Source organism: Mastigoproctus giganteus, chromosome 9 (genome assembly GCF_048544385.1).
Source record: "Mastigoproctus giganteus isolate SK-2022 chromosome 9, ASM4854438v1, whole genome shotgun sequence".
Classification (NCBI taxonomy): domain Eukaryota; kingdom Metazoa; phylum Arthropoda; class Arachnida; order Uropygi; family Thelyphonidae; genus Mastigoproctus; species Mastigoproctus giganteus.
In genome coordinates, this window is record NC_143583.1 from 163,366,547 (window position 1) to 163,394,438 (window position 27,892).

Below are 27,892 nucleotides of genomic sequence, written 5' to 3' on the forward strand. Positions count from 1 at the left end.
CTAGAGGCAAATGAGGTAGAATAAGAAAGTTTTTTTAAGTACTTTTCTTTGTACTATCATATTTTAATAATAATATATTGATAACTATAGGGTATGAAGAGGTTTGATGCTCGTAAAGCGATACTGAAAGCATTAAAAGAAAAGGGACTTTTTAAGGAAACAAAAGATAATCCAATGGTAGTTCCTATATGCAGGTAAGCTTTTATTCTTAATATTAATTTTTTGGCATCTTCAATGAAGTTTTCATTCATTCATTTGTGACATTTAGAATACATAATAGTCAGTGATCTTCAGTCACTTAAATAAAACATGTAACAAAAAGTATGAATTAACTGAAATAATATGTATGTATACTCTAAATTATGCAATCATATTAACCAAGGACTGCCAAATAATTATAATTGACTGGTTTATTGCAAAGTGTATTTTGGTTGATTGTGTTGCATAGAAATAAAAATACTGTGTAATTTTCTGGAGATTGCTGAATCAGAAATTTCATTAATTTTTTGTATAATTTAGTTTTTAAGTTCACTTCAAAATTTTACATACCTATGTGTGTTTTAACAATTAAAAATATGTATAATAATTCAACAACCAGAATATTTTATTAAAATAGTGATATACTTGTAAAAAACTGAGTCAATCTCAAGACCTTTTCTATTTTTAAATTAGGTCACATGTCGCTAATGGTTACTGGCCCTGCATTAACTATCAGCACTTGTGTTCTTTTGAAATGCCAGTAGCTGCCTTGGTTGGGGGAGGGATATGTAACTCTTCCTTTTAAATACTTGTAAATTGATTTTTCACTCATCAAAATTTAAGCCGACCGGGCTAGCCGAGTGGGTAAAGTACCTGCCCGGCAACCCAAAGGTCGCGGGTTCGATTCCCGCCTCGGGCTTGGATCAAAGTACTGCAAAAACCTTGGGAGGTGCAATATGGCCACAGAAGCCGATGCGCCAACAACTACCAAATCAAAAAAAAAAAAAAAAAAAAAAAAAAAATCATCAAAATTTTTTTCTCTATATTGATAAAAACAGTATACCTATTATATAAAATAGATTTATTGAAAAACACTAGTTTCTGCAATTTACAGACCTTTGTCTTCATAGAGGCTGAAGCTGCAAAGCCACTATACCTTCACTTTCCATTAGTACCAAGAATCTAGGTTTGAGAAGTGGATGGTTTCTTTGAAACAACTAAATATTTATTCATTGCATTGATTAATTGGCACCTCCATAGCCAGGTGGGCAGGAGCAGCAGTGCGTAGTACATGCTTCTTGATTAGACCGGGGTTCGAGCCCGCAACCACCAAATATGGAGGATGCAGAAAGGTCGAGGAATGACCACCGCATATCCCCGGAGCAATATGGCCTTAGTTGCTAATGCTCCTAAAAACCAAATAACAACAACAACAACAACATTGATTAATTTGTGGCTATGTACAAATTTGTTATAATGAATACTTAGTTTCTTGGAAGAAAGATTTAAAATAAAACCTTCTTCCAGTGTTGTTGTAGGCTGAAATATGTAGAATAACTTATAAAAGGGAAGCTGTACTTCCTCCATCTGAGATCAGCTAACTACAGTTTCAGTTTGTAAGATATCAATCTTACAAGTTTTAATTTTTTTTTTTTTTTTTTACTAGAGATATGGAACAGTAGGTTTTGGTGAATCAGTTGTTTGTCAAGAATTTCCGGCGAGTTGTTGTTTGTAATAGAGCGCAGTTAGAGAATGGTAATGAAAACTTGTCCGTTGAAACAGGAAGGGTTGAAAGTCAACAAGATAATTAAAGAATGACCATGGATAGATGGCTGCATTGCCAGAAGATGAATCTTTTGCAGCAATGGTAAATGGTGGCTGATAGTATAGGGATCAAGGAAAGGAGAAAAGAGACCAACCTTACATTGTATCATAAAATGTAAAGGTGGAAACTTTTGCTTGATAGTTGAACTGTGAAAAATCAAGGAAGTAGCAAGACAATGAGAATGGGAAATTTTGTTTAGAGCGAATGTGTGTGAAAATGACCGAAGGGGGGGGAGGGGTGCTGCCAAGAAAAGCATCCCAGCAGGTGGTAATATAGTGAAAAACAACTATATTTTCATACTCCCTGGAAAAGAGATTTGACTAAACAGTGTATGGCCTAACAAAGAAAAAAAATCAGGAGCGAAGAGAGAAGAAAAAATTTTTTTAGAAAAGAGGATTGGTGGAAATGAAAGAATGGAGATAGAGGAGTGAGAAGGAATTCTGGGAGAGTGGAGAAAAAGTTCTGCTAGACTTCGGAGGTTTTGGGAGAAAAGTGTGGAGATGTTGAAAGAAATGTTTTGGGAAGTTGAAAAGATAGTTATCTAGGAGTTGCAAAAGAAAGCCTTGGAGGAGTAGGGCTGACCATGAGGAAAGTGGAGATATGGGAAGTGTTAAAGAATATATTCGAATAATGTGTGTGAAGATGAGAACACCAAGGTTAACCTACCATTTATTTAAAAGATCCACGATGAATATATATATATATATTTATCTACCAAGTATCGGCCCAGGATCAATATTTTTTATTTATCGAGGTTTTTGCGGGGTATATAAAACCATAGTAGTTGGAATAGAAAAAGGAACCAGTAGTTGACAGTTTTTATTTAAAATATAATTATTTTTGTTTACAGTGCTATGAGAGCTTGTAATAGGATTTACTGGTCTCTCATCAGATAGCACTTTAACATGTTTGCTGCCACTTATATTTGTGAGTTTCCTTTATTTGTGTCTTGGGGCACTGGAACAAATAGGTAGCGCTATATAATAAATGTATTTTATCTATGAAGAATCATCACTCCAGGTAATGCCAGCATCTGTTGTTTGTAGTGTTCTAATATCAACAGATGCATTTGAACAAGATTCAAAATCCATATTCTATTTCAGTATCAGATGATATGTTATAAAGAGCTGATTCGATATCATCAGCTTCAGCATACTATCCATCCCTGTTCCTTTTCAATCCTGATATCCCAGGCTGTGGATCCATTATATAGCAACCCTTTAGGGTAAAATTTTATAAACACTTTTTACATAAAGTTTTGTCAGTAGACACACACACTAAGAATGATGTTTTGTTTTTCACAAACTAACGAATTAAAATTTAGCAATCATAATCTTCAAAAAATTTTACCTTTTCTTCTTTTGGAAAATACCAACCAGATAAAATAACTTCAACATAAGCAAAGAACATACGAAACTGTGAACCAAGTATACAATTTTTATAGTGCTTTCTAGACAGTGCGATTGACACTAAGCAAAATCCCAGCCATAATGTAATAACTTATGATTTAATTAGTGTGCTGATATTGCTCAGTTGCTCGTTTCATGTGCTTTTCGTTTAACAGCACTCATTTATTGATCACAATTCAATGGACGCATATTTGCATTGATGCACAAAAATTGCAGTTCATTTTGATGAAATTTTGCATTTTGACAGTTAATAACTTCTCTGACAAAACAGTGATGATGTTGTTTGATGTGAGCTGTATTCATTATGTGAAGTCACAACTTAAGAATTATAAAACATTTGATACCATCTATCTCATCTGTTAATTAGCCTGTTCACGCTGGGGCGACCCACCGGTGGATCGCTGCTCTAATGTGCACTGGGCAAATGATTCACCGATGGGTCTCTGCGACTAATTATAATCGGACGTTGCGACCCACGGGTACCAAGAGTCTTATATTCAGTTTTAGCATTAAGCGCCTGATGTTTATGCATTTTATCAGATTCACCAGCCCTCCATATATATTTATCTACCAAGTATCAGTCCAGGATCAATATTTTTTATTTATTGAAGTTTTTGTGGGGTATATAAAATCATAGTAGTTGGAATAGAAAAAGGAACCAGTAGTTGACAGTTTTTATTTCAAATATAATTATTTTTGTTTACAGTGAATTATGTTGAAGCATTCTAGACACAAAGTGGGTTGGTTTTCACAATCTTGACAAAATGTTTTAACTTTTTTTGCCTTCTGGTCTGCTTCTTTCTTTCCTTCTTTTTCAGAAATTTTCTTGTAACACTTCCTGAAACATTTCCTAACTTACTTTGCTTGACCTTCCATTTCACAAAAAGTATGAATTCTGCCAGTTGCCTTTGTTACTTTTGTAGTAGTCTCGCTATTCAATAAACTTTATATTATACTTTCTTGGAATTGAAGGATGGATAGACGATTATTAGTCCCAAATTTACTCTGTACCACCCATGCATTGACTAGCATGGTACCAAAGATGATCTCCATTGCAGCTTTTTTATACCATTTTACGCAGGCTACTATAACATGATGCCATTTGTTCAGATATATCCACTCTTTTCTTTGCTTGATTGTAGCTGATAATAACATTGGGTTTCTTGATTTTTTTTTTTTCCTCCCTTGCTATTGTTCTTTCCTGTCCCAGTAATTTTACACTGATGAGTTTTGCATGTTGTTAGCATCATTACTGGTCTTTTATCGATCTATTTCATGATTTTCACTCCTTTGTTATTCTTAAGAGCGATTATGTCTCCCCGTTTCATTTTTTCCCCTGTAATATTCCTTGGTATTCCTTTTCGATTTCTTCTTAGAGTCCCAAAGAGAAAGGTTTTCTTTTCTAATGACTCTTGCGCCAGAGGGAAACTAATGTAAAAATTATCCGAATAAAGAACACGTCCTTCACTGAGCAGATTAGCCATCAATTTCATCGAGACGGCATGGGAATGTCCTTTACCTTCCATTGAATCACCCTTTCTGGTATAAATAGAGATCTCATGAGTATATCCCTCGGGCAGGCAAACATATGATTTATAAAATTTGATCCCACATTTATGAGATTTGTTAGGGATATATGCCTAAAAAAGCCTTCCACACCAAGGGATCAAACTTTCATCAGTGACCAAGTTTTTTCCTGGTTTTAACATGCTTTAAAAATTCCTATTGGCTTTATCTAATAAAATTCTGATTTTTTGAGACAGTCTTGTCCATTGGCAGTTTCATTGCCAGAGAAATGCCAAATATTTCAGCAGATCTAGGAAATGATCTCTACTTATAGATTCCCTAATGAGATTATTCGAGTATAAATCTTTTTTTGACTAGTGTAATCTTATATCTGGGACATGAACAATTCCCGTTATCAATAATATTCCAAGAAATTTTTCCATTTCTGGTTCAGTGGTTGGTCTCCAATCAGCTTTCTTCTTTTTGGGTTTTCGTATATTACTAGCTGCTGATGACAAACAGTACTGTGCATATCTGTTGGTTTCAGTCACCACCCTCTGAAGGATATTGTCGATTAGAAACAGATTGTATTTGTGGTAATGTTGGTTCAAATCAACGTCAACAAGGATTTCAGCATCTTTATTATATTCATTATTTGAAATTTTAGTTTTTCTTACCTCTTGCCAAATAACATTTTCAGATTTATATGCATTGGAGATTACTTGAGAATTTGGGTCATTATTTTCATCACTGATTTCATGATATTCATCACTTTCATCTCATTCTTCTGAAGTTTGGATCTTATCATCACCATCGCTGTAATTGGAATGTATGTCTAAATCATCTAATTCTGACCCATCGTTGGATTCATCACTAAAGAAATATTGTGGCTTCTATTTCGTCTGCAAGTCCAACTCTGTTCTCGATGTCCCTGGACGATTTTACACCCTCCTATCTTCAAAGGAGGGTGTAAAATTCACCCTCCTTTGAAGATAGTAATAATGAAAAGCCCCCATCAGGCTTCAGGACGTCATCTCCCTTTTTGCCTACAACCCCCCATGCAAAGATTTAGGACAAAAGCTGGCTTTTTCCTTCGTCCTCCTTCCATATAATTGCAATTTCAACACCTTCTGAATTATACCTCTCCCAGAGGCAGCCGTCCCTGAAGAAAACCCCAGATAAGTAAGAGTATTCACCTGCCTTAAAAAAAATTAAATATATAATATTCTTAAAATTTAATATTCCTTTAAAATTCCCAAAAATAGCCTATACTACCCTTTTCAAAAAATCCACAAAGTTTATTTTAAATCCATAATGAGATCGCAGATCCTCTTCAAGGAAAAATTACAATAAATTATTAGCATTTGTCCGATTTTACAAAAATTAGCGGGTCTTGACTACTCAAGTTGTCTGTCTAATAAAGTTTCGAGACTTTAGGACCTCTAGATTATAGTGATAAATGAAAATGTTCTCCACATGTGCACGTATTTGAAATGAAGTCAGTATGGAGGCAGTAACTATTGTCAGTCTCACAGAGTATGAACAAATTAGAAAACAATGCTTGTAGTGGTACCAGGAAGTAATTCGAGCATGCGCATTGGTACTCACTGGCGCTTATTCCCATTCGTTGACAATACTTAGTGCCACGGGGCGCTGTTAACCGCTGGTGGGTCGCTATCAGATTTTCACGAAAAACATATGACAACCCGTTCTTCTTGCACATACTGTGTTATTTGTCACTTAAATGAATCGAATTATGAAAAAAAACAGTCGTCATTTGGGAAATAAAAGTCGCGAGTCTCTCTATCTCATAGTAAATAAACGCCCCAGCAGGAATGTGTTAAATAGCATAATTAAACTGTCAAAAGTATTGTTTATTTAAGAGTTGTGCAGTATCAGAGCAACACGAAGTTTCTTCTGCATACTTATATACATTGAAAAAAGTGCCATTGAATATGATGTGTCCATGCATCTATTCAAGAAAAAGGTGAACAATTTCAATGTTTAATTTTTGAAATTTCTTATTATCATTATAGTTCTTATAATTTCTTGATTGCAAAATCTGATAATAAAAAAATTAGTAAATTTTATTTACCAATATTTGGGTTGTTGATTTTGATTTGTCCTGTATATGCTGCTTTATAGTATAATATTCGTAGTATATTCCATTATGATGTACCTTGTCTGTTGTTTGTTGGTGGGTTTCTTTTTGAGTGGTTAAGTACAGAACATCTGATCAGAACCGGATGTTCAGCACTTAACCATGTAAATGAACCTATGTAAATTTTTTGTTTTTGGATAAAATTTAACTTTGTATTTCTCTCTTAATGGTATTCAATAAACTTCACTGCTTAGCATGGACTGCTCTTTCAAATTACAGCTGTGTGGCTGGCCATAAAGATTGCACATATACCTTGCCATACAGCACTTACATGACCAGCAATCAATTTGATGTTACTTTAGAACAGCCGAGAGCAAAAAAGTGGTAAGAAATATCTAGTGCAGGTATATCTAGGGTTAATCTCTTCCATAAACAGTGACTTACTGATGCAGGCGAACAATGGATTTGATTCTGTACCACAATGCTTTTGCTACCATTACACTTAATCATGCAGCTCATCAGCTGTATAACTAAAGTCAGGAGAAAAGCAACAGGCAGCTGAAGGTTACTCGCTTCCATTCTGCACTAACACTGTGGAAGAGAAGGTGCAATTAGTCATCTTCACTACCTGTGTTCTCTCTCTCTCTCTCTCTCTCTCTCTCTCTCTGCCATAGTTATAATGGTGCAAAGTTATAAACTTAATTTTATACCTTTGCACCATTATAACTATTACATTAATATTATTATATTAATGTACTGTGGAGCAAAGTACATTAATTTTATTAATGTACTTTCTTTACACGAGCACATTAATATAATTAAATTCGAGTCATGTAAATTGATAGATTGCCCATATCTCGTTATAATGATCCTTTAAGAAGGATAGTTTTTCTTTCTTTCTTATTCCAATGCAAAAGTATTTTTTCTCTGAAGCACATTGATTAATATTCTCTCTGATATTGTACTAGGCATATATTTAAAATTGACATTGCACTACATGACAACATTTGTTATGACTTAGTTTATTTCCATTTGTTTACATTTAACAAATCGAAGTGTTGTTTCATTTTAATCACTTACTATGTCATAAATATTTTCAAATGTAAAAAAGTTTGGTTTTTTCATGTTTAATATTCATTGAAATGTGCTTCCCTAAAACTTCTCAGCCAGCAGGTATACCTCTGGAAAATTTTAAAATCCATTACCTCTCAATCCTCAAGGGTATTGGATTTTAAAGAGTGTACAGTGGAACCTCTATATTCATCAGCCCCTATATTCGTCAAATCCAATATTCGTCACGAAAAGTCACCCACCACATGGTCATCCTAGCCTCGTGCAATCGCCCACGCAGTCAGCTAGCCTTGCGCAGTTGTCCATGCAGTCAGCCAGCCCTGTGCGATAGCCCAGCAGTCTGCCTTGTGCGATCGTTCAGTGCACATCACCTGTTATTTTCTCTTTGAAATTTTTTTTAATTTTGCAATTTTTTGCAGTTATCTTTGTAAAAAAGAAGTGGCCATGGCCCCAAAAAAGTGTAGTGAAGAAAAACAACCAAAAAGGAAAGCTGTGAGAACCACAATTGAGTTGAAAAAAGAAATCATTGCTAAGTTTGAAAGTGGAACACATGTTTCCAACTTAGGGTTAGAATTTAACATGCCGAGAACTACGGTAAGCAGCATAATTAAAAATAAAGAAGCAATTAAAGCAGCTGATGTGGCAAAAGGCGTAAAAATTCTTGCTGCTAAAAGATCACAAACTTATGAAGAAATGGAAAATCTTTTATTAGTATGGATTACTGAAAAGCAAATGGCTGGTGATTTCAGAATCTATCATCTGTGAAAAAGCAAGGCAGTTATATGATGACCTGCAGCAAAAGAACCCAGGAACCAGTGGTGATTTCATGGCAAGTAGGGGCTGGTTCGAAAAATTTAAAAGGCGAATGGACATTCATAGTGTACTTAGGAATGGAGAGACTTCAAGCTCGAATGCAGAAGATGCTAAAAAGTTTGTTGAAGGTTTCGAAAACTATGTAGACACAGGGATTTATCCCTCAACAAGTTTTTAATTGTGATGAGACAGGCCTATTCTGGAAAAAATGCCTAGGAAAAAGCATTGCCTGGACACAAACCAATGAAAGGCAGATTAACACTCTTGCTGTGTGGTATCACTAGTGGGGAGTGCACCACTAGTTGGGTAACTGTCTTGGGTAACTGTCTTGTTACCCAAGCCTTACTGTTAAGTCCTCCGTAACAAGACAGTTTTTCCTGGAGTGGATTCATGAATGATTGCCCCAAGTGGGAAAGCTTATCTAGAAAGTTATAATTTATCTGTCAAGGCCTTCTTGGTTGTGGACAATGCTTCTGCTCATCCTCCTAGCTTGGAAGACAATTTGGCAGGGGAATACAGCTTTATTCACATTAAATATCTACCACCAAACACAACTCCCCTAATCCAACCCGTGGATCAGCAGGTCATTGCCTTTTTTTTTTTTTTTTTTTTAACTTTATTCAAAAGCCCTGTTTCAAAGGTGTTTTGAAGTGACGTCGGAGACAGAACTTACATTGAGAGAATTTTGGAAAAATCACTTCACTATCCTCCATTGTTTGAGGATAATTGATAAGACATGAGGGGAAGTGTCTTCCAGGACAGTAAACTCGGCCTGGAGGAAATTGTGGCCAGAGTTTGTCAGAAAGAGACTTTGATGGTTTTGGGTCAGAGCCTGTTGTTGATGAAATTGTCTCTGGGCAGGTCCATGAGATTGGAGGTTGATAGTGAGGATGTAGAGGAATTGGTAGAGGACCATGGAAGGGAGCTCACCACAGAAGAACTGTTGGACCTTCATATAAAGAACAGGAAGCTGAAGCAGTGGAGGAAATTTCATCAGAGGAGGAAGGGTCAAGTAAAAGCAGCATCCCAACTGCTGACATTAAGGAAATGCTGTCCAGTTGGGCCAAAATGCAGAGTATGTTTGAGAAGTGGCACCCGAACATTGCCATAGTTAATCAAAATATAAATTCATTCAATGATAATGTGATTGGCTACTTTCAGAAAATTTTAGAAAACAGACAGAAACAGACATCTTTGCTAAATTGAGTGCTAGTGAATCGTTGGGAAAGGGATAAAAAAGACATTGATCACAAGAATTGGAGTACCTGATGTTTTAATGGAAGGTGACTCCCCCTTCTAAACAGTAATTCCTTTCCTCCTCTTCAGATTCTGTCATCTTTGCTCCTCAGTAAAGGTATAGCTCTGGTTAAATTTTTATTTATTTATATATCAGATTCGGGGCTGGGAACGGATTATTCCAATTTTAGTTAATTCCTGTGGAAAAAATTGATTCTATATTCGTCCGATTCAGTATTCTTCCATCCCTTAGGAATGGATTAATGACGAATATAGAGGTTCCACTGTACTGTATATAGAATTTGGTAGCTAAAAATAAAGTACTAGTACTAAATAAAATTAGTATTTTGAAACTATCTTTTATATAAGTTCAAATATTTAGAGTGATAATTTTTTCAACACATGTACAAACTAAGATTGATACATATAACTTACTGAATCGGGGGTTTCGTGATATAAACAGTTCTGTTGAGACATGCCTCGGGTATTAAACCCAGCTTCCTTAATTATTAATTATACTTGTGACAATGACCAATACCCTGTAAAGTCATTCATAGAAGATTTAGGATTACAGCAGGCTACTAATTGGCCACAAAGTATATGCTGACTGTAGTTAATGCCGGAGTATAAGGTAGGGCTAGATTATTTCTTAACAGCACACCAAACTTTAGGAAGGTGTTAATGATGATATTAAGAGTGAATTAGTAAGTGCTGAAGTCAAAGATATTGTTACTGCTGTGTGAAAGGCTAAGGAATATGAAAAAATGAATGCTAATTTTGCATCACTCAGGAAACCATAGAGAGAGAGAGAGATAGGGGGGGAGGGTCTCAGAAAGGTCTAGGATCAATTGTAAGTTTTAACAAATGCTGTATCTTATCATACCAAGAACTGGATGATGACGTTAAAAGTAAAATTGCTGAGTTGAATCAGACAACAACTCAGCAATGATTCCAGAAAAGAGATATGGGCACATTAAGGAACTAATGTGTACAGGTAACAGAATCCTCCAAAATTCTTCAAGTATAATAAATAAATATAATAATTTCAAGTATAAATTGGGATTCAGCTCATCAAAATCCATGAACTGTACCATATTTTAGGAGGAAAAAATCAAAAGCTTAAAATTTGTTGCCATTGTTATAAAAGAAACATCAAAAAAATCAACAGAAATTATTTGTTATACAGTGTAATTTATATGAAATAATGTTTTGATGAAATTAAGACTTTTAGAATAAAATTAATTAAATCTGTCATTTGTTTCCTAGAAAAAGAATTTCAAGTGACAAATTAAGGCTGTAATAAATTATTATTTATATACATTTGTTAAATATAAATAATTGTAAAATTATTAGGCCAGTGTTTTATACATTATATGTTACATATTGAGTTAATGAGAGATTTCATTTGTGAACAAATATATAGAAATATTTCTCTACTCAGCATGTAAAGTTTGCTGGTGTGTCTCATTTCTTATCTTATGTTTCTCCTTTCTTTCTTATGAATCACTTTTTTTTTTATAACTTTACTATAAACTTACTACTTGCTGCTGTTCGTGGTGGACTATGTATCCTATATTTGTTACTGTAAACTGTTATGATATATTAAGTAAAGATCACTTATTTACCTGTTTGTCAATCATGTTTTTTTTTCTGTGTTAAAGTGACAGAAGTGGTAACAAGAGAATTACTGGTATGCATTTACATTTTGTTACTTACATTTACTGTTATAGGAGATTTGAGTAGATATTGATGGATTTGCCAAAAATTACATACATACAGTGCAATGATTTTATGATGTGTTTGCATATATAAATTAGAATTGTATTACATATGAATAACTTTTCCAGTCGATCCAAGGATATTGTAGAACCACTCTTGAAGATCCAGTGGTACGTCAGGTGTGATGAAATGGCTCGTAAAGCAGCCCAGGTCAGTGTTAATTGTAAAATTCCAGTTCATTGCATTGATTTTGATAACATTAATACTTCTGTGTTCTAATTCCAAATTAAAGTTAGTGTAATTTTGTATTTGTAATTCTATCTGTTCCACAGAAGCAGCAGTTGGATAATCATTTTTACCATTCTTTTGCTAATTGTCTCTAACATAAAGCAGCTGTGATGAGACTGCCTAGCTTTACAGCGATGTGTAAAGGATGTGCCAGAACCACATTATAGGTTCTGGCTTCTAACTACATCACAGATGTATACACACTGTTTTAACATTGTCAACAAATTATGTTTGTATATGTACAGATTATCTTAAACTGTATAGCAACATTGTGCCTTTTTAAACTATTTATTAAGTAACAGTAGCTGTTTTTAAATATTTTCAACAGTATTGAAAATCTATAAGTGGGTACAACTTTTCCATAAGGTTCAAGATCTTGTAGATTTACAACAAGCTGGAATCGATGAAAATCACATCCAGTTAATGGAACTGAATCAAGTGATCATGTATAAATATAGAAGATATTTCATTAAGAAGAAGTAATGACTAGTTTTTATATTTTTTTAACAAAAATTTTACCTTGATTTTACTTTTGACAGTAATCTCACTCTAATGTTCAAGCTGCAAAGTTAGAATAGGAAAAAGTATATATTTAAAAAAAATTATGCACATAGTTTTTGATTTTTACAAAACTTTAAAAAATATTTTTCAGAAAAAACTCATTCTAGGTAGGTAGGTAGCCTAAGAACTTGTTCATGAATGGGTTAAATAGTTTAAATAGTACCAAGTGCCAGTCAAATTATCAATTGCTATAGTAATGAAAATTACATCTACAACTAATAAATACTTTATTAGTATTTACTAGTTGTTAATTTTAGTATTTATAGAATGATTTTAATATCACATTATTTGAAAAAAAACAAGCTTACATTAAATGCAAAGGGATTAATATGTGATTAAGGAATTTAAATGCAAATTTAAAAATGTTGAAATAACCCTTTATTTATTTATTTATTTTATTTTTTTTTTTTTGAGGCTGTAAGAAATGGAGAGTTGAATATCATTCCAGACCTGCACATAAAAACATGGTATCACTGGTTAGATAATATAAGGTATGTCTATTTTTTATTATTATTTTTTTTAAAATTAAGTCTAGAGAAATTATTCATTTCCTATTGTTTTATTTTTGTATGTGCTGTATTAGTTTTATATATTATATTAAAATTGATAAGGAAGAAAATAACTCATTCTTTTGTAATGCCTGTAATCATGGAGCAGACATAGTGGAGAAAGAAATAAAAGTATATAAATTTCATTTACCTAGAAAATACTGCTGTACATATAGGAACAAACTTGTTCCATTGTTTAAAGAAAGTCAAGAATTTTTATCAACTTGTTGAACAGTCAGTAGATAGCACCACTGAAGTATGATGAAACAATTAGTGAAAATAGTATTAATATCAAATTACTGTTGACACAGAGCAAAATGGAGACAGAATAAATTATGACAGATTTAATAATAGGAAAAACACATACATATATTAGATTAGATACATACAAAAGCTTTCGGTTAATTTGTTAACCTTCCTCAGTCAAACTGACAGTTAAGAGTGGAACGTGAGGGCGTGTACTGCCAGTCATGCATGTGGACTGTTGTTGGATGTTGAAGCCTGTGGCTGTGATGCATGTGGACGTTGGCAACGTTTGTCATTAATCAAAATGGTTGCTTCGATCATAGGGTGGACACGACATGCACTGCTCCTGTTGACCGAGATATTAGAGCATGTGATGTTCAACGACTCCAACCAGGTGCGGCGTTGGTAGTGGCAGGACCTATCCACAATTACAACATCGCAGTGTGGGTCAATGTCGTGGTGGGTTGCCCAAATGTGTTCGGCAATGGCTAAGTTTTCTACATCCGCTAAGCGGATTGCTCTTTCGTGTTCCGAAAGACGTTTTCCAAGCCATCTCCCAGTTTCCCCAATGTAGCAGCTAGTGCAGTCACGAGAAGAGATGCGGTAGACTAGACCACTTTGTAGTAAGGTGGGAACCAGTGTTTTCACTTTAGAGATGAGGGATTGTAACTTTCTGCCTGGGAGTCGTACGCATTTTATCCCATGTGATTTTAGGACCCTAGAAACTTGTTGGGCAGTATGGGATAAAGGCGCTCGCAGTTGAGTCATTACCTTGCATGTTTCTGTTGGGTGCTACATGGCCATGTGTCTGTAGGTCACACCTGTCAAGGGCATTGGTGGGATAGTCACACCTCGCAGGATCCACCTTGACTTTAGCAATGTCGGCGTGCCTTTCATCTACAGAACTAGAGTGGGTCCAGGCACGAGTTAGCAAGGTTCGTGCAGTGGCAAGAAGACGGCTACGCGCGCGTGCTGACAGGAAGTTGGTAAATTGGCCTGCACATATGGGTTTACGATAGACAGTTGTCTTCAAGCGCATGCCCTCGCATCAGACAAGGGTGTTTAAGTATCGTATGGTGTTGTCAAATTCTAGCTCGATGATGAATTTTATGAAAGGTGACAGTGAATTGAGCTGGTCTAAGAGTCGGTCACCCGAATTTCTGGTGATAACCACAAACACATCATCCACGTAGCGGCGCCAAAAGGCAATGGGATCTGGTACAGTACATCCGTAAATGCATGACCCTCTAATTCTTCCATTGCGATATTTTCCATGACTGAACTAACTAACCACCATTTTCTAACGAATGTATGCGACGTTCCTGTCGAAACTTCAGCTACAAGACCCTGAACATTTGGATTGGCTTCAACAAGTAAAGCAGCCCTGCTAGTCGAACTTAGAAGTTTAATTCCTGATCCTGTTTACACCGATATAACCCATACCTTGTGCTACCAAGCCGTCAGATAACTTGAACACTACTGTACATGTCAAAAACGTAAGTTCGCTGTTTTAATTGGTGAGTCCCGTGAATTTCATCGTCAGCATAATAGCCCTTCCACAAGTTGCACACAATTTGAATTGAACTTAAGCAACAAACAGTTATCTCCAGAACAAGTAGACCTGTTGACTCTGGGTATGAAATTTGCTGTTCTCCCAAGAAACCCACCAATCACTGATATTGCCTTAGGCGTAGAAGTGTGTCTAACGCATTTCCCTGAAGAAGTCGCAAACACAATTCGACAAAAAACTGCAGCAATTTTGCACCCTGCTTCTTCCAACCTCAACCGCAAACAAATTTCTGCCCTTAAGGCATTGAAACAAGACTCATCCATTGTCATCCTACCGGCAGATAAAGGACGTCGAACAATTGTAATGAATTGCACAGATTACGAGACAAAAGCTTTGCTGCTCTTGCAGGACACTTCTGTTTACCAACCCTTAACCGTTCTTCCCATCAAAACCTTGGAACGATGGGAATCGAAAGTGAACATCCTCGTCAACAGTTGGTTTAAACAGAAGAAAATAACAGAAACCACACGTAATTGCTTCCATGCTTCCGGCTGCCAGATTCCACAATTATACGGACTACCGAAGGTTCACAAAGAAGGTATACCATTAAGACCCATTGTCTCCTGTTGTGGCTCACCGATTTATGAATTAGCGAAGTTTGTCTCGGGGCTCCTTTCTCCTCTAGTAAGCAAGACCACCAACATCGTCTCCAACAGTAGTGAATTTAGAATGGATCCGAGCCCTATCCATCTCAGAAGATCAAATCATGGCATCATTTGATGTAGTGTCACTTTTCACCTTCATCCTAGTAGAACTTGCCATCACATGTGCAAAGCAACTCTTGGATAACGATCAAACCCTTGGCAGCAGGACCGAACTGACACCAAACAATATCTCCACCACCCTCAGACTGTGCTTAACAGGTGGTGCAATTATGTTCAACAACTCCATTTACCAACAGGTACATGGCACAGCCATGGGTTTCCCAGTTAGTTCAGTCATGGCAAATATTGTGATGGAAGAATTAGAGGGTTGTGCATTTATGAATGTACTGTATCCCATTGCCTTTTGGTGTCGCTACATGGATGACATGTTTGTGGTTATCCCCAGAAATTCGGGTGACCAACTCTTAGACCACCTCAATTCACTGTCGCCTTTCATAAAATTCACCATCGAGCTAGAATCGGACAACACCATACTTTACTTAGACACCCTTGTCCAACGTGAGGGCATGCGCTTGAAGACAACTGTCTATCGTAAACCCACATGTGCAGGCCAATTTACCAACTTCCTGTCAGCACACGCGCGTAGCCATCTTCTTGCCACTGCACGAACCTTGCTAACTCATGCCTGGACCCACTCTAGTTCTGTAGATGAAAGGCACGCTGAAATTGCTAAAGTCAAGGCGGACCTTGTGAGGTGTGGCTATCCCACCAATGCCCTTGACAGGTGTGACTTACAGACACATGGCCATGTAGCGCCCAACAGAAACATCCAAGGTAATGATTCAACCGTGAGTGTCTTTATCCCATACTACTCAAACCCATCACAACAGGTTTCTAGGGTCCTAAAATCACATGGGATAAAATGAGAGTGAAAACACTAGTTCCCACCTTACCACAAAGTGGTCTGGTCTACCGCATCTCTTGCCGTGACTGCACTAGCTGCTACACTGGGGGAAACTGGGAGACGGCTTTGAAAACGTCTTTCTGAACACGAAAGAACAATCCGCTTAGCGGATGTAGAAAACTCAGCCATTGACAAACACATTTGGGCAACCCACCACGACATTGACCCACAGCGCAATGTCGCTCCTGGTTGGAGTCGTTGAACATCACATGCTCTAATACCTCGGTCAACAGGAGCAGTGGATGTTGTGTCTACCCTATCATCGAAGCAACCATTTTGATTAATGACAAATGTTGGCAACTTCCACGTGCATCACAGCCACAGGCTTCAACATATAACAATTAATCATGCAGTCCATGTACATGATTGGCAGTACATGCCCTCATGTTCCACTCTTAACTGTCAGTTTGACTGAGGAAGGTTAACAAAAAATAACCGAAAGCTTTTGTATGTATCTAATCTAATATATGTATGTGTTTTTCCTATTATTAAACTTGTCATAATTTATTCTGTCTCCGTTTTGCTCTGTGTCAACAGTAATTCGATATTAATAATGAATCCAGAGCGCACAGGCCTCTTTAATCATAGTGAAAATAGTATTGCTATAAGAAAAGCTCCAGCATGTTGAATGGTTTATTAAGGCCAAATCAAATATTCAAGTGCAAAAAAAGTGTTGTTAAGAAAGGTGCTATTAATTAAGCGGATACAATATCCCCCCCCTGCGCTTTACGATATTAATATGTTCCAGAGACACTGTTCCAGAGACACCATCGTATCATGAAAATATTGTAATGTGAACTCAATAACACATTTTTTTTTTTTTTTTTGTTAATTCATTCCAAAACATTGGAAGTTTAAATTTTCACTCTATAACTAAGCTATTTATTTCTCTAAAAGGTAATTTTTGTAATGGAAATTGTACATATTGATTTTAAAAAATTTATTAAAACTAATATATTAATTAATGCACAACACAAAAAATCACTTCAACTAAAGGATGCAAAAACAAAACACATGGCTAACATGCTTACAAACGCTGCTATTGACTGAGAGCAAGGACCACTTGGTCTGGTCTGAGACAATCGTAAGCTCATCCTATCATAAAGTGAAATAAGTAGGCACCAGTTAACATAATCACTAGTTAGTGGAATCAGCCGCTTTAATTTCAAAAAACCAATTCAAATCATTAAAATGCATTGCACTTTCATTATTATCATATATTCGATTATAAGAATCAGTTTTGAATGCCTTTGTGATATTTTCTAAAGCACATTTCTGGAGGTCACTACCATAAAACAAATTGCAGTTTCTGGTTTATTGGGCTTTTCTATTATAAACAGGTAGTGAACTCGATCTTATTGCATTTGCAATAATACTGATAGCTGGAATTCTGTGGGTTTTTATGTTATTATGGCGAAATGTGTTTTCCCTTCTATGAAATCTTCAATCATTTAAAAACATAATAAATTTTTAGAATCCTCTGATTCCTATTTTTTTAAACTTCGTAAACTTGTTACTCTGTATCTCACTTGTGCGCATATCTTATTATTTGCAATTTGTGTGTGCCATGTTCTTTTAATGATTGCTTATATTTTTTACAGTTTGAAATTTTACAACCCCTTGTCGAAGGCGCCTCCGTAGCCAGGTGGGCAGGAGCAGCAGTGCATAGCACACGCTTCTTGATTAGACCGGGGTTTGAGCCCATGACCACCAAATACGGAGGATGCGGAAAGGTCAGGGAATGACCACCGCATATCCCTGGGTCTTAGTTGCTAATGCTCCTAAAAACCAAATAACAAACATACAAACAAACCCCTTGTCCAAAATGTCAGTGAACAGGAATATCAAGTAGTTAGTATGTACATATTACAGTATTAATTAAGCTATATATGTAAGCATAATTTATTTTTATTTTGCTAACCTGTGGAAAATATTCTTCCAATTTTTTGTTAATTGCTAATCTAATAAAGTGTAAATTTGTGATATTTACTTTTATAGCTTGTGGATAATATTCCTCCTATTTTGCTTATTAAAACTGCCATTTAATAGAATTAAAATTCAGTTTGCAAATGTGATCACAATGATTGGTGCTTATCACATATTGTATAGTGAATGGTGTTTTATTATGGAGAGTTCATCGTACAGTGAACCAATCATAAAGCTGCCATCTATTGTATTACAAATATTTGCATATGGTAGTAGTAGTAGTGGCATGTGATGCAAGAAAGCAATTGTATGAGCTTATGCAGCATCAGCCAAAAAAAAAAAAAAAAAATCACACCATTCCCTCCAAATGCCTGTCCAGTTCCTCCTTAAATTTATTCAACCTATCAACTTCCACAATGACAGATGGAAGTTTGTTCCAGCAATTAACCACCCGCTGGCTAAAGGCAAATTTATGCATATCTATTCTACATCTGTCCTTTCTTAATTTGAATTTATGCCCCCTTAGGTTTGTAATCTGAACAAGTGGAAGGACCCCATCAGAACTCAGTGTGCTCAACCCATTCAAGGCCTTATGTAAGGCCTTGAATGGGCTACTTTTACTGTGGACTACTTTTACTGTAGTCCACAGAACTCCAGAAGGAATGCTAACTGTCAGTTAAGAATACAGAAAATATTACCAAATTTACATTGGCTTGCACATAAGCTTTGTTTTCAAGTAATACAGTATAATACTACATTAAAACCTCACTAATTCAGCCCCTCTGTAGTTAGACTGCCTTCTTTTGTATGTATATATTTGTATGTATTTATGCAGAACAGAATTTTTCTAAATAAGAATTATATAATTCCAAAATTTTAAGAATCACTTGTATCTTTAGTAAAATTATTCAAAAGGAAAAATTGAATGCCAAATGAATACATTAAGACATTTTGTTGTCAGATAATAGCCCTTCATGTCCCGATAGAAGTTTATGATGAAATAAACGTTTATCAGAAGGGGAAGAAACTTTTATCTTTTATGGGGGGAAGAAGGCACTTGATGGCAGTATCAAGTGCCTTTTTCTTCCCCCCACCCCACCCCAGTACTACAGCCCTGATACTGGCTATGGATCAGTGAGTCATACCAAGCTGTAAATGATTATATTGAAAGGAAAACACTTGAAGATCTTCTCATGGACTACCACCTTATTGTGGTGAGGAGGTAAGTACCCTCAAAAGCTATGCTGCCAGGAGCATAAGCTTCTAGTAGGGCCACCCCAGCCAGGCTGGTCAAAGAATAGTACTGAGATGAAATGTAGCATGCCATTAAAGAGAAAGGTTAACAACCCACTCTCTAGATTAAAATTAAAATGTTCAAAGAAAATTTAGGGAATCGAATAAGAATGGAATCAGGGAACTATAAGAATAAAGGAATGTAAGATCTCTTGATGGGAAAAAAGAAATAGTCGAGGAATCAGAAAATAGAAAAATTAAGATTTGTCATTAACAGAAACTAAAAAGAAAAAGGTAAGGTATAATAAATGTGGGAAATTATATATTAATATATGGTAGGGTGCAGAAAATTGAAAGAGCTGCTAAAGGTGTAGGTATTTTAATATATGAATCATTGAAACAAAACATAGAACAATATAGCATTAGTAGAGGCATATGATGCAAGAAAGCAAGTTTATTCAGCATCAGCCAAAAAAAAACAAAAAAAAAACACACCACTCCCATTTCACCCCTCCGTTCGCTCGAAATACCTGTTCAGTTGAGCCTTAAATTTGTTTAGGCTATCAACTTCAACAACAAGTGATGGAAGTCGGTTCCACCAACCAACCACCCGCTGGCCAAAGGCAAATTTCCGCACATCTATCCGACATCCGTCCTTCCTCAATTTGAATTTATGCCCTCTGAGCTGATTATTCTGAGCAAGATGAAGAATCCCATTGGCATTGAGCATGCTCAAACCATTCAAAGCCTTATACACCTCTATCAGATCACCTCGCCGGTGCCTAGTCTCCAGACTCTGTAATTTGCAAAACTTAAGCCTTTCTTCGTAAGAGCAACCCTTTGTTCCATTCACTAATCTTGTTGCCCTTCTCTGTACCCGTTCCAGCAGCTCTACATCCTTCTTGAAATGAGGCCTCCAGACCTGTATACAGTACTCAAGATGTGGCCTAACCATTGCCTTATACAAGGGAATAATCACCTCCTTATCCCTGCTAGAAAAATTCCTGTATATCATTGACAAGACACCATGAGCTACTCTTGCAGCTCGTCTGCACTGCTCAGAGAACTTCATATCTGCCTGCACAATTACCCCCAGGTCCTTTTCATTCTCCACCACTGTCAGTGTAGTACCGCAGAGTTGATACATTGCTCTGGGGTTACTGTTTCCCATATGTAGTACTTTACATTTGTCAATGTTAAACTTTATTTGCCACCTCTCAGCCCATCTGTTCAACCTTTCCAGATCCTGTTGCAGCAGCATAGCGTCAGTGGTGTCCTTAACAACCCTGCCAACCTTTGTATCATCTGCAAACTTGGACATTAAACTTGATATCCCATCATCAATATCATTCATAAACACCGAAAACAACAACGGACCCAACACTGAACCCTGAGGAACTCCACTAATAACATTAGTCCACGTTGAGCAGTGTCCATTGATTACCACTCTCTGTCTTCTGCCACTCAACCATCCCCTTATCCATAGCAGCAATTTGCCTCCAATGCCACACTGCTCCAATTTGTGCAGCAGTCTTCCATGTGCAGTATCAAAAGCCTTTCTAAGATCCAAATATATAATATCAAAGTTATTCCCTGCATCCAGTTCTTTTGTGACTACATCATAGTATCCAATCAAATTGGTCAGGCAAGACCTGCCCTTAACAAAACTATGCTGCGTCTGAACTATAACTGAATTCTTGTCTAGATGATCCTGCAGTGCTTCTTTAACCAGTGCCTCCATTAATTTACCTGGAACAGAAGTTAAACTAACAGGTCTATAATTACTTGTGTCAGCCTTTGATCCTCCTTTGTGAATTGGGGTTACATTTGCACATCTCCAGTCTATGGGTACCTCCCCTGAGTCCAAAGAAGCTCTCATAATTATGGCTAGGGGTTTGCTTACTGCCTTTGCTGCCTCCTTTAATATAACTGGATAGATCCCATCCACCCCAGGTGCCTTTTTTATGTTTATCCTCAACAATCTCTCCTCCACTTTCCTCTCAGTTATTACAAAATCATCCAGCTCACTGCCAATGTTTACTTTACCTACATCATTCTCCTTCCTGAATAACTCCTCATGCGTGAATGTAGATGCAAAATACTCGTTTAGATTGTTAGCCACCTGAGCAGGATCCTCAACTGTTGAACCATCAATATCCAGTGGACCAATCTGATTCATCCCTTTCCTTCTTGAGTTTAAATAGGTAAAGAACTCTTTTCTGTTTTTCTTTGCATCCTTTGCCAAGGATTTTTCGTAGTCTGCCTTTGCCTGCCTAATCTCCTTTGTGACTTGGTTACAGACCAACTTATATCTATCATAGGCTTCCATGTCACCCACTAATTTGTATGTATCCCATGCATTTTTCTTCTCTGCCACATGTCTCATTAGTTCATCTGACAACCATTTAGGCCTAAACCTTGAACAATAATTCTTAGTTGGTATGTAAAACCTGGTAGCCTCCAAGATTAGTTCCTTGAATGCTTCCCATTTTGAGTTTGCTGTTGGTAATATCATCAGTTGGTCCCACTGTATAGAATTTAAATACTGTCTCAGACCATCATAGTCGCCTTTACGAAAACAAAAACCCTTCCCTTTACCTCTGATGGTAGTTACCTCCTTGAGTAAATCCCACTTCAACACACTGTGATCACTGCCACCTAGTGGTTCATTTATCTGCAGATTCTTAATGCATGAAGAATCACTACTGATAATCAGATCAAGAGTATTGCTCCCTCTTGTTGCCTCACGAACATGCTGATGTAGAAAACAATCATCCAATAAATCCACAAAAGCCTTGCTAGTGTGCGAGTGACCAACCCACAAATTCCAGTCAATGTCTGGGAAATTAAAATCCCCCATTATAAGACTCTCTGATTTACTGGCCCACTCTATTTCCCTGTACAATATCTTATTATACTCATCAGAGTCATTAGGCCTATAGCACACTCCTACTCTCAATTTTGATTTCCCTATGCTTATGTCACACCAAACTGACTCGACACTGCCCTGTCCATCGATGTCGTCTGGCTTCACTTCCTTGGACTTTATGTGTTTCTTAACTAATAGCATAACCCCTCCTTCCCTCCTGTCCTGTCTATCCTTTCTATACACTATTCTATGCAATATTCTTTCTGATTATATAATCTATAATCAGAAAGAATATTGCATATAAAAATGAAATTGGAAAAGAAAACATTAAACAAATTTAATTTATATGGCCCAGAAGAGAGAGAACCTAAAGGAGTTGATAAATTGTATAGTCAACTACAAGATTCAACTAAAAAGACAGACAATAAGAATGAATTAGTAATAGCAAGAGACTTAAATTCCTAAATAGGAAATAAAATAATACCAGGAATTTTTCAGCAGTTTAATGATCGCTCAATGGACCAAAAGGGAAATAAATTATTGCAATGTTATTCAGGTGGTGAATAGGGAATTTATGATACTTTTGTGAACATAAAATAACATGGACAGATCAGTTCCTAAATGGTATTTGAAATCAGGTGCAAAGAAACAAATCATCAGTTGAGCTTTATTTGTGTACTAGACTGACTTTTTGAATACATTCTACAGGCATTTCTGTCTGGGTCATGAAATCCTTGGACTTTGTACTGTAAGTGGATCCTGTAGCAACCATTACTTAGGTAAAATTTGAATTTAAGTGAATTATAAAATTTAAACTTACAATATATTACAGAATTTAAATTAACAAAGTATTACAGAATTTAAGTTAACAAAGCATCACAGAATTTAAATTAACAAAGCATCACAGAAATTAAATTGTTAACAAAACTTTATCCACTAGTGAAGTTAAAATTAAGCTACCGAAGTTACTGAAAGAATTTAACTTAGCAGAAATACTTTAGAAAAGTTAAGGATTCAAATTACAAAATATTGTAGAAATTAATTTCACTGAATTACTGAAATAAAATATACAAGATTTTCTATAATTTTAAAATTTTATTTAAAAATTACAGAAATTAAATGCGATCAACTTTTGAACAAAAATTTTGACTACCAAACACTTGATGGTAATCCCCTTCAGGTGCCAAATTGCAACATGTTTTCTCTCTGACTGCATACAGTATTACTAGTAGTCTTGATAAAATGATGTAAGGATGCAAGCTTATGTTGCATCATAAATAAGCACCAATAAAAAAAAAATACTAACTTTATTTCCTATCATATTCACCTACTTGTTTACCTATTTCAGTCCCGTCTTCAAATTTAAATCAACTTCTCCCTCCATGCAACTAGAAGGACAAAATGTAAAGATTTGGGGATAAAAATATCCCCAACAAAATTATTAGAAGGGACACAAAAATATCCCCAACACTAGAAGGGACACAAAGGTTTGTCCTAAAGAAAATGTTTGGTGTGGTTTGTTTCATTTCTGAGCGATTGGCCCATTCTTTTTAGCAAAGACTTAATTGCAATAATTACAGGAATTTGGTCTAGGATTCCTGTATTCACAACTTGAAACTTGAAGAATTACAGTTCAGTGTTGTTTTTCCAACAAGACAGTGCACAACCACAGTGGGGTTTTAAGTTTAGTTTAGTTTAGGTTAGTTTACTTGGCCACTTTCCAGGTCAGTGAATTGAATGTGTTGGCTCACAAATATGAAAAATGAAAAAAAAAAAAAAATGAAACCCTTAGTCATCACAATCACTGGAAATTATGGCATTAAAAGTTTTTTTTTTCTTCTTTTTTTATTATTTTTTTATTTGTAGGGAGTATCAAAGGTATCGGTTATCAAACTCCAGTGATTGGATTTTTATTTATATGCTTCTATACTATTCAGGTTGGAAAAACTAGATTGGAAGGGATCTTCTCACTATCATTTTCAAGACATCTTTTTGTGGACTCCTTCAGGGATACGATTTAGTGAGCTCTAGTGACAGATGTCAGTGATTTGAATTACTTATTGCAGCAATCAATATTATTGATGTAGGGATGTTGAAATATACCTGATCTTAAATCAGGTATTGATCAGGTGTGTTATGGGAAAATGAGAGTGCGTATTCAGAATTTTTTTAACTTGTCGATAAAATTTTAAGTTTCTATAAACAGTGGGATGATAATCTACTTTTCTGTCTGATTGACTTAATATATATATATATATGCACATGCACAGAGTATCGTAACATATGGAAATGGGATGAATTTCAGGGATGAATTTAAGACCTAAAAACAATAAAAAAAAAGTTCATGTAAACATAGGCTTGATTTGACCTTGTTTCCGAGTTACAACCATTTTTGTGTTGAAGCAATTTGTTTCGCAAACTGAGTTAGCATAGGTGGCTCCATTCATCTGTTTACAAACAATACTCAACATTTCAGAGTTATGTAAACAAGGTCCCGTAGTGTACTTTGAGTTATTTCGGTTAGTTCTCCTGACAAGGACACTGCATTTGAAGCTTAACATTTTGATACTGTGCATTTGCTGTGATAATGGAGGCTTATTCAAATTGAGAGACAACAGACATGCATCTCATGTATGGACTTGCTAGATGCAATGCAGCCGAGGCAAGACGTTTGTATGTAGAAAAGTTCCCTAATTGTCATGTGCCAAATAGGAAGACCTTTCAGAGAATACACGAATGCCTTGCAAAAAGCTGGTTCTTTTAGAAAATGAGATGGTGATAGATACATCAGCACCAGGACAGTTGATTTCAAAGAACAGATCCTCAATTACATTGAAGAAAATGATGGTGAAAGCACCCAAAGGATAGCGACGGTGGAGAGTGTGGGATATGTGACTGTGGAGAATTTTAATGGACCAACAGCTTTATCCATATCATCTTCAGAGAGTACAAGGCCTTACTGAAGCTGACTTCCTGCCACAAGAAGCTTTTTATACTTAGTTTCTGCAAATGTGTGCTTGTGATCAGCATTTCCTATCCACTGTATTGTTTACTGATGAAGCTGAATTTACTAGAGATTGTTGTTGTTGTTCTGGAGGCTTAATGGCACATAAGCTGCTAAGGCTATAATGTGCCTATTCACTTATTATATTAAAACATGAGTTTTCCATAAATCAGAAGAAAATCTGAAATCAGAAATAATTAAAAAGCCCAGTTTGCCTGAGAAAGTCAAAAAATTCAGAAATATTTCCCTTATCACCAATGAGATTTTCAAGAGTTATTGGCTTATGAAGATTAACCAGTGAGATCAAGGATGAAGTTCTTTCTGGCTTGTTTATAATAGGGGCAGCTAATAAGAATATGTTTTACAGTCAAATTATTAAAACAATGTGTACATTGTGGTGGATCATCTCCTGTGAGTAAATGAAGGTGGGTCAGATGGGTATGTCCTATTCTTGCCCTTGAAAGGACTATTTCTTCTCGTCTTGATGTACGGATACTGGAGCACCAAATGTTCGGATCATGTTTAAACTGAAAGAGTTTATTATTAGTCTGGGAGTGCCAGAGTGCTGTCCATTGTGGTAGGCAAGGAGCATGACCGGTTAGTGCATAATCTGATGCTGGAACAGGGATATTGGTTAAATCTAAGGTAGTTGGATTTTTTGCAGCTTTATCGGCCAGTTCATTGCCTAAAATACTGGAATGGGCTGGAATCCAGCAAAAAGTGACCAATTGGTTGCATTCTTTAATTTGCAGTAATAAGCTTCTGATTTAATCTAGAACAGGGTGAACTTTATCTGAGGAATTACATAACGACATGATTGAGCTGAGGGAATCAGTGTAAATAACTGATTTTAAGGAACTGTCAGAATAGAGATTTTCTAAAGCTAGTTTAATTGCATATAATTCAGCAGAAAATATACTAAATTTTGATGGAAGGGAAACTGATACAGTTGTATTCGGAAACACTGCAGCTGCTCCAACATTTGAATTAGATTTAGAGTAATCTGTATAAATTGGGGAGAAATCAGTATATCTTTGGGTGTGAACTGCATGAATTTGGTTGACATTTGATGCTTGCAAAGTATTCTTTCTCCATTGACAGAGGTAAGTGTCACAGGTTGGAAGAGGAGGAGAAGGAGCCCACGGTGGCTGAGTATAGGTTGCTACCTGCTTTACGGAATGGACGGAAATATTCCAAACTTGCACCAATTCAAGAAGGCTCAACTGGCTTTACTATGCTAGGTTTGTTTCTGTATAGGATTTCTAACGGTGGGTTGAAAAGGTATGACTGAATGGGATGAGAGGCACAACTTTGTATCTTGACAGCATATTTGAGTAACAGTGTTTTCCTGCGTAAAGTTAGTGGGGGCTCGTGAGCATCAATGTAGAGACTATGTGCTGGCAACGTTCTGAATGCACCAATTGCAATTTTCAAAGCACTGTGCTGAATTGGATCAAGCCAGCGTAATGCACTCTTTCTGGCAGAATCATAGATTGGAGCACCTTAATCGAGACAGGATCTGATTAATGCCCTGTATAAACGAAGAAGCGAGGTACAATCTGCACCCCACGTTTGGGCAGATAAAGCTCTGAGTATGTTTAACTTTTTTAGACATGAAGTCCGTACATTTTTAATATGATCTAGGAAATTTAACTTGTCAAGGATTAATCCAAGAAATCTGATGTTGCTGGTGACCGGGACAAAGATGTTAGAAATTTGAAGTTCAGGATCTGGATGAAGTTTGCGTTGTCTACAGAAGTGGATGGCAACTGTTTTCTGCTGGGAGAGCCGATAAGCCGTTGAGGCTCACCCATTGTTGAATTTTATTAAGTGATATCTGAAGCTGTCTTTCAATAGACCTCATGTCTTTCAATAGACCTCATGTTTTGAGAATGACAGGAGATGGAAAGGTCATCTGCATAAAGGTAAGTCTCAACTGTATTTGAAAGCTGCTTAGTGATAGAATCTATTCTCAGAGTAAAAAGAGTGGCACTCAGTACTGATCCCTGTGGAACACCTTCTTCCTGGATGAAAGTTGTGGAAAGGGCATGTTGATATCGAACTTGAAATGATCTAGTATGTAAGAAGTTCTGAACAAATATAGGAAGGTTGCCTCATAGTCCGAGAAGGTAAAGATCACTAAGTATACCATACCGCCAGGTGGTATCAAAAGCCTTCTCTATGTCTATTGAAACCATTACTAGATGTTCATGTTTGACAAAAGCATTACGGATGGCAAATTCAGCCTTTACCATTAGATCTAAGCATGACTTGTTTTGACGAAAGCCATATTGACTATGGCTCATTAGCTGTTCCGACTCAATGATCCAGACGAGTCTTCTGTGGATAATTTTCTCAAGAATTTTGCTGAGGCAGCTTGAGAGAGATATGGGTCTATAGCTATTGGGGTTGGATGGAT

The 27,892-nt window shown here is 36.2% G+C and overlaps 1 protein-coding gene across 1 annotated transcript in view; it reads left to right on the forward strand.

Annotated features, from left to right (window-relative positions):
- ValRS (Valyl-tRNA synthetase) overlaps positions 1–27,892 on the forward strand; it is a 394,022-nt gene that overhangs the window by 154,438 nt on the left and 211,692 nt on the right. Inside the window, exons 11-13 of the mRNA XM_090381628.1 lie at positions 91–194; positions 11,788–11,869; positions 12,923–12,999. Coding sequence (XP_090237754.1) covers positions 91–194; positions 11,788–11,869; positions 12,923–12,999 — 263 coding nt within the window. The remainder of the gene's footprint in view (positions 1–90; positions 195–11,787; positions 11,870–12,922; positions 13,000–27,892) is intronic.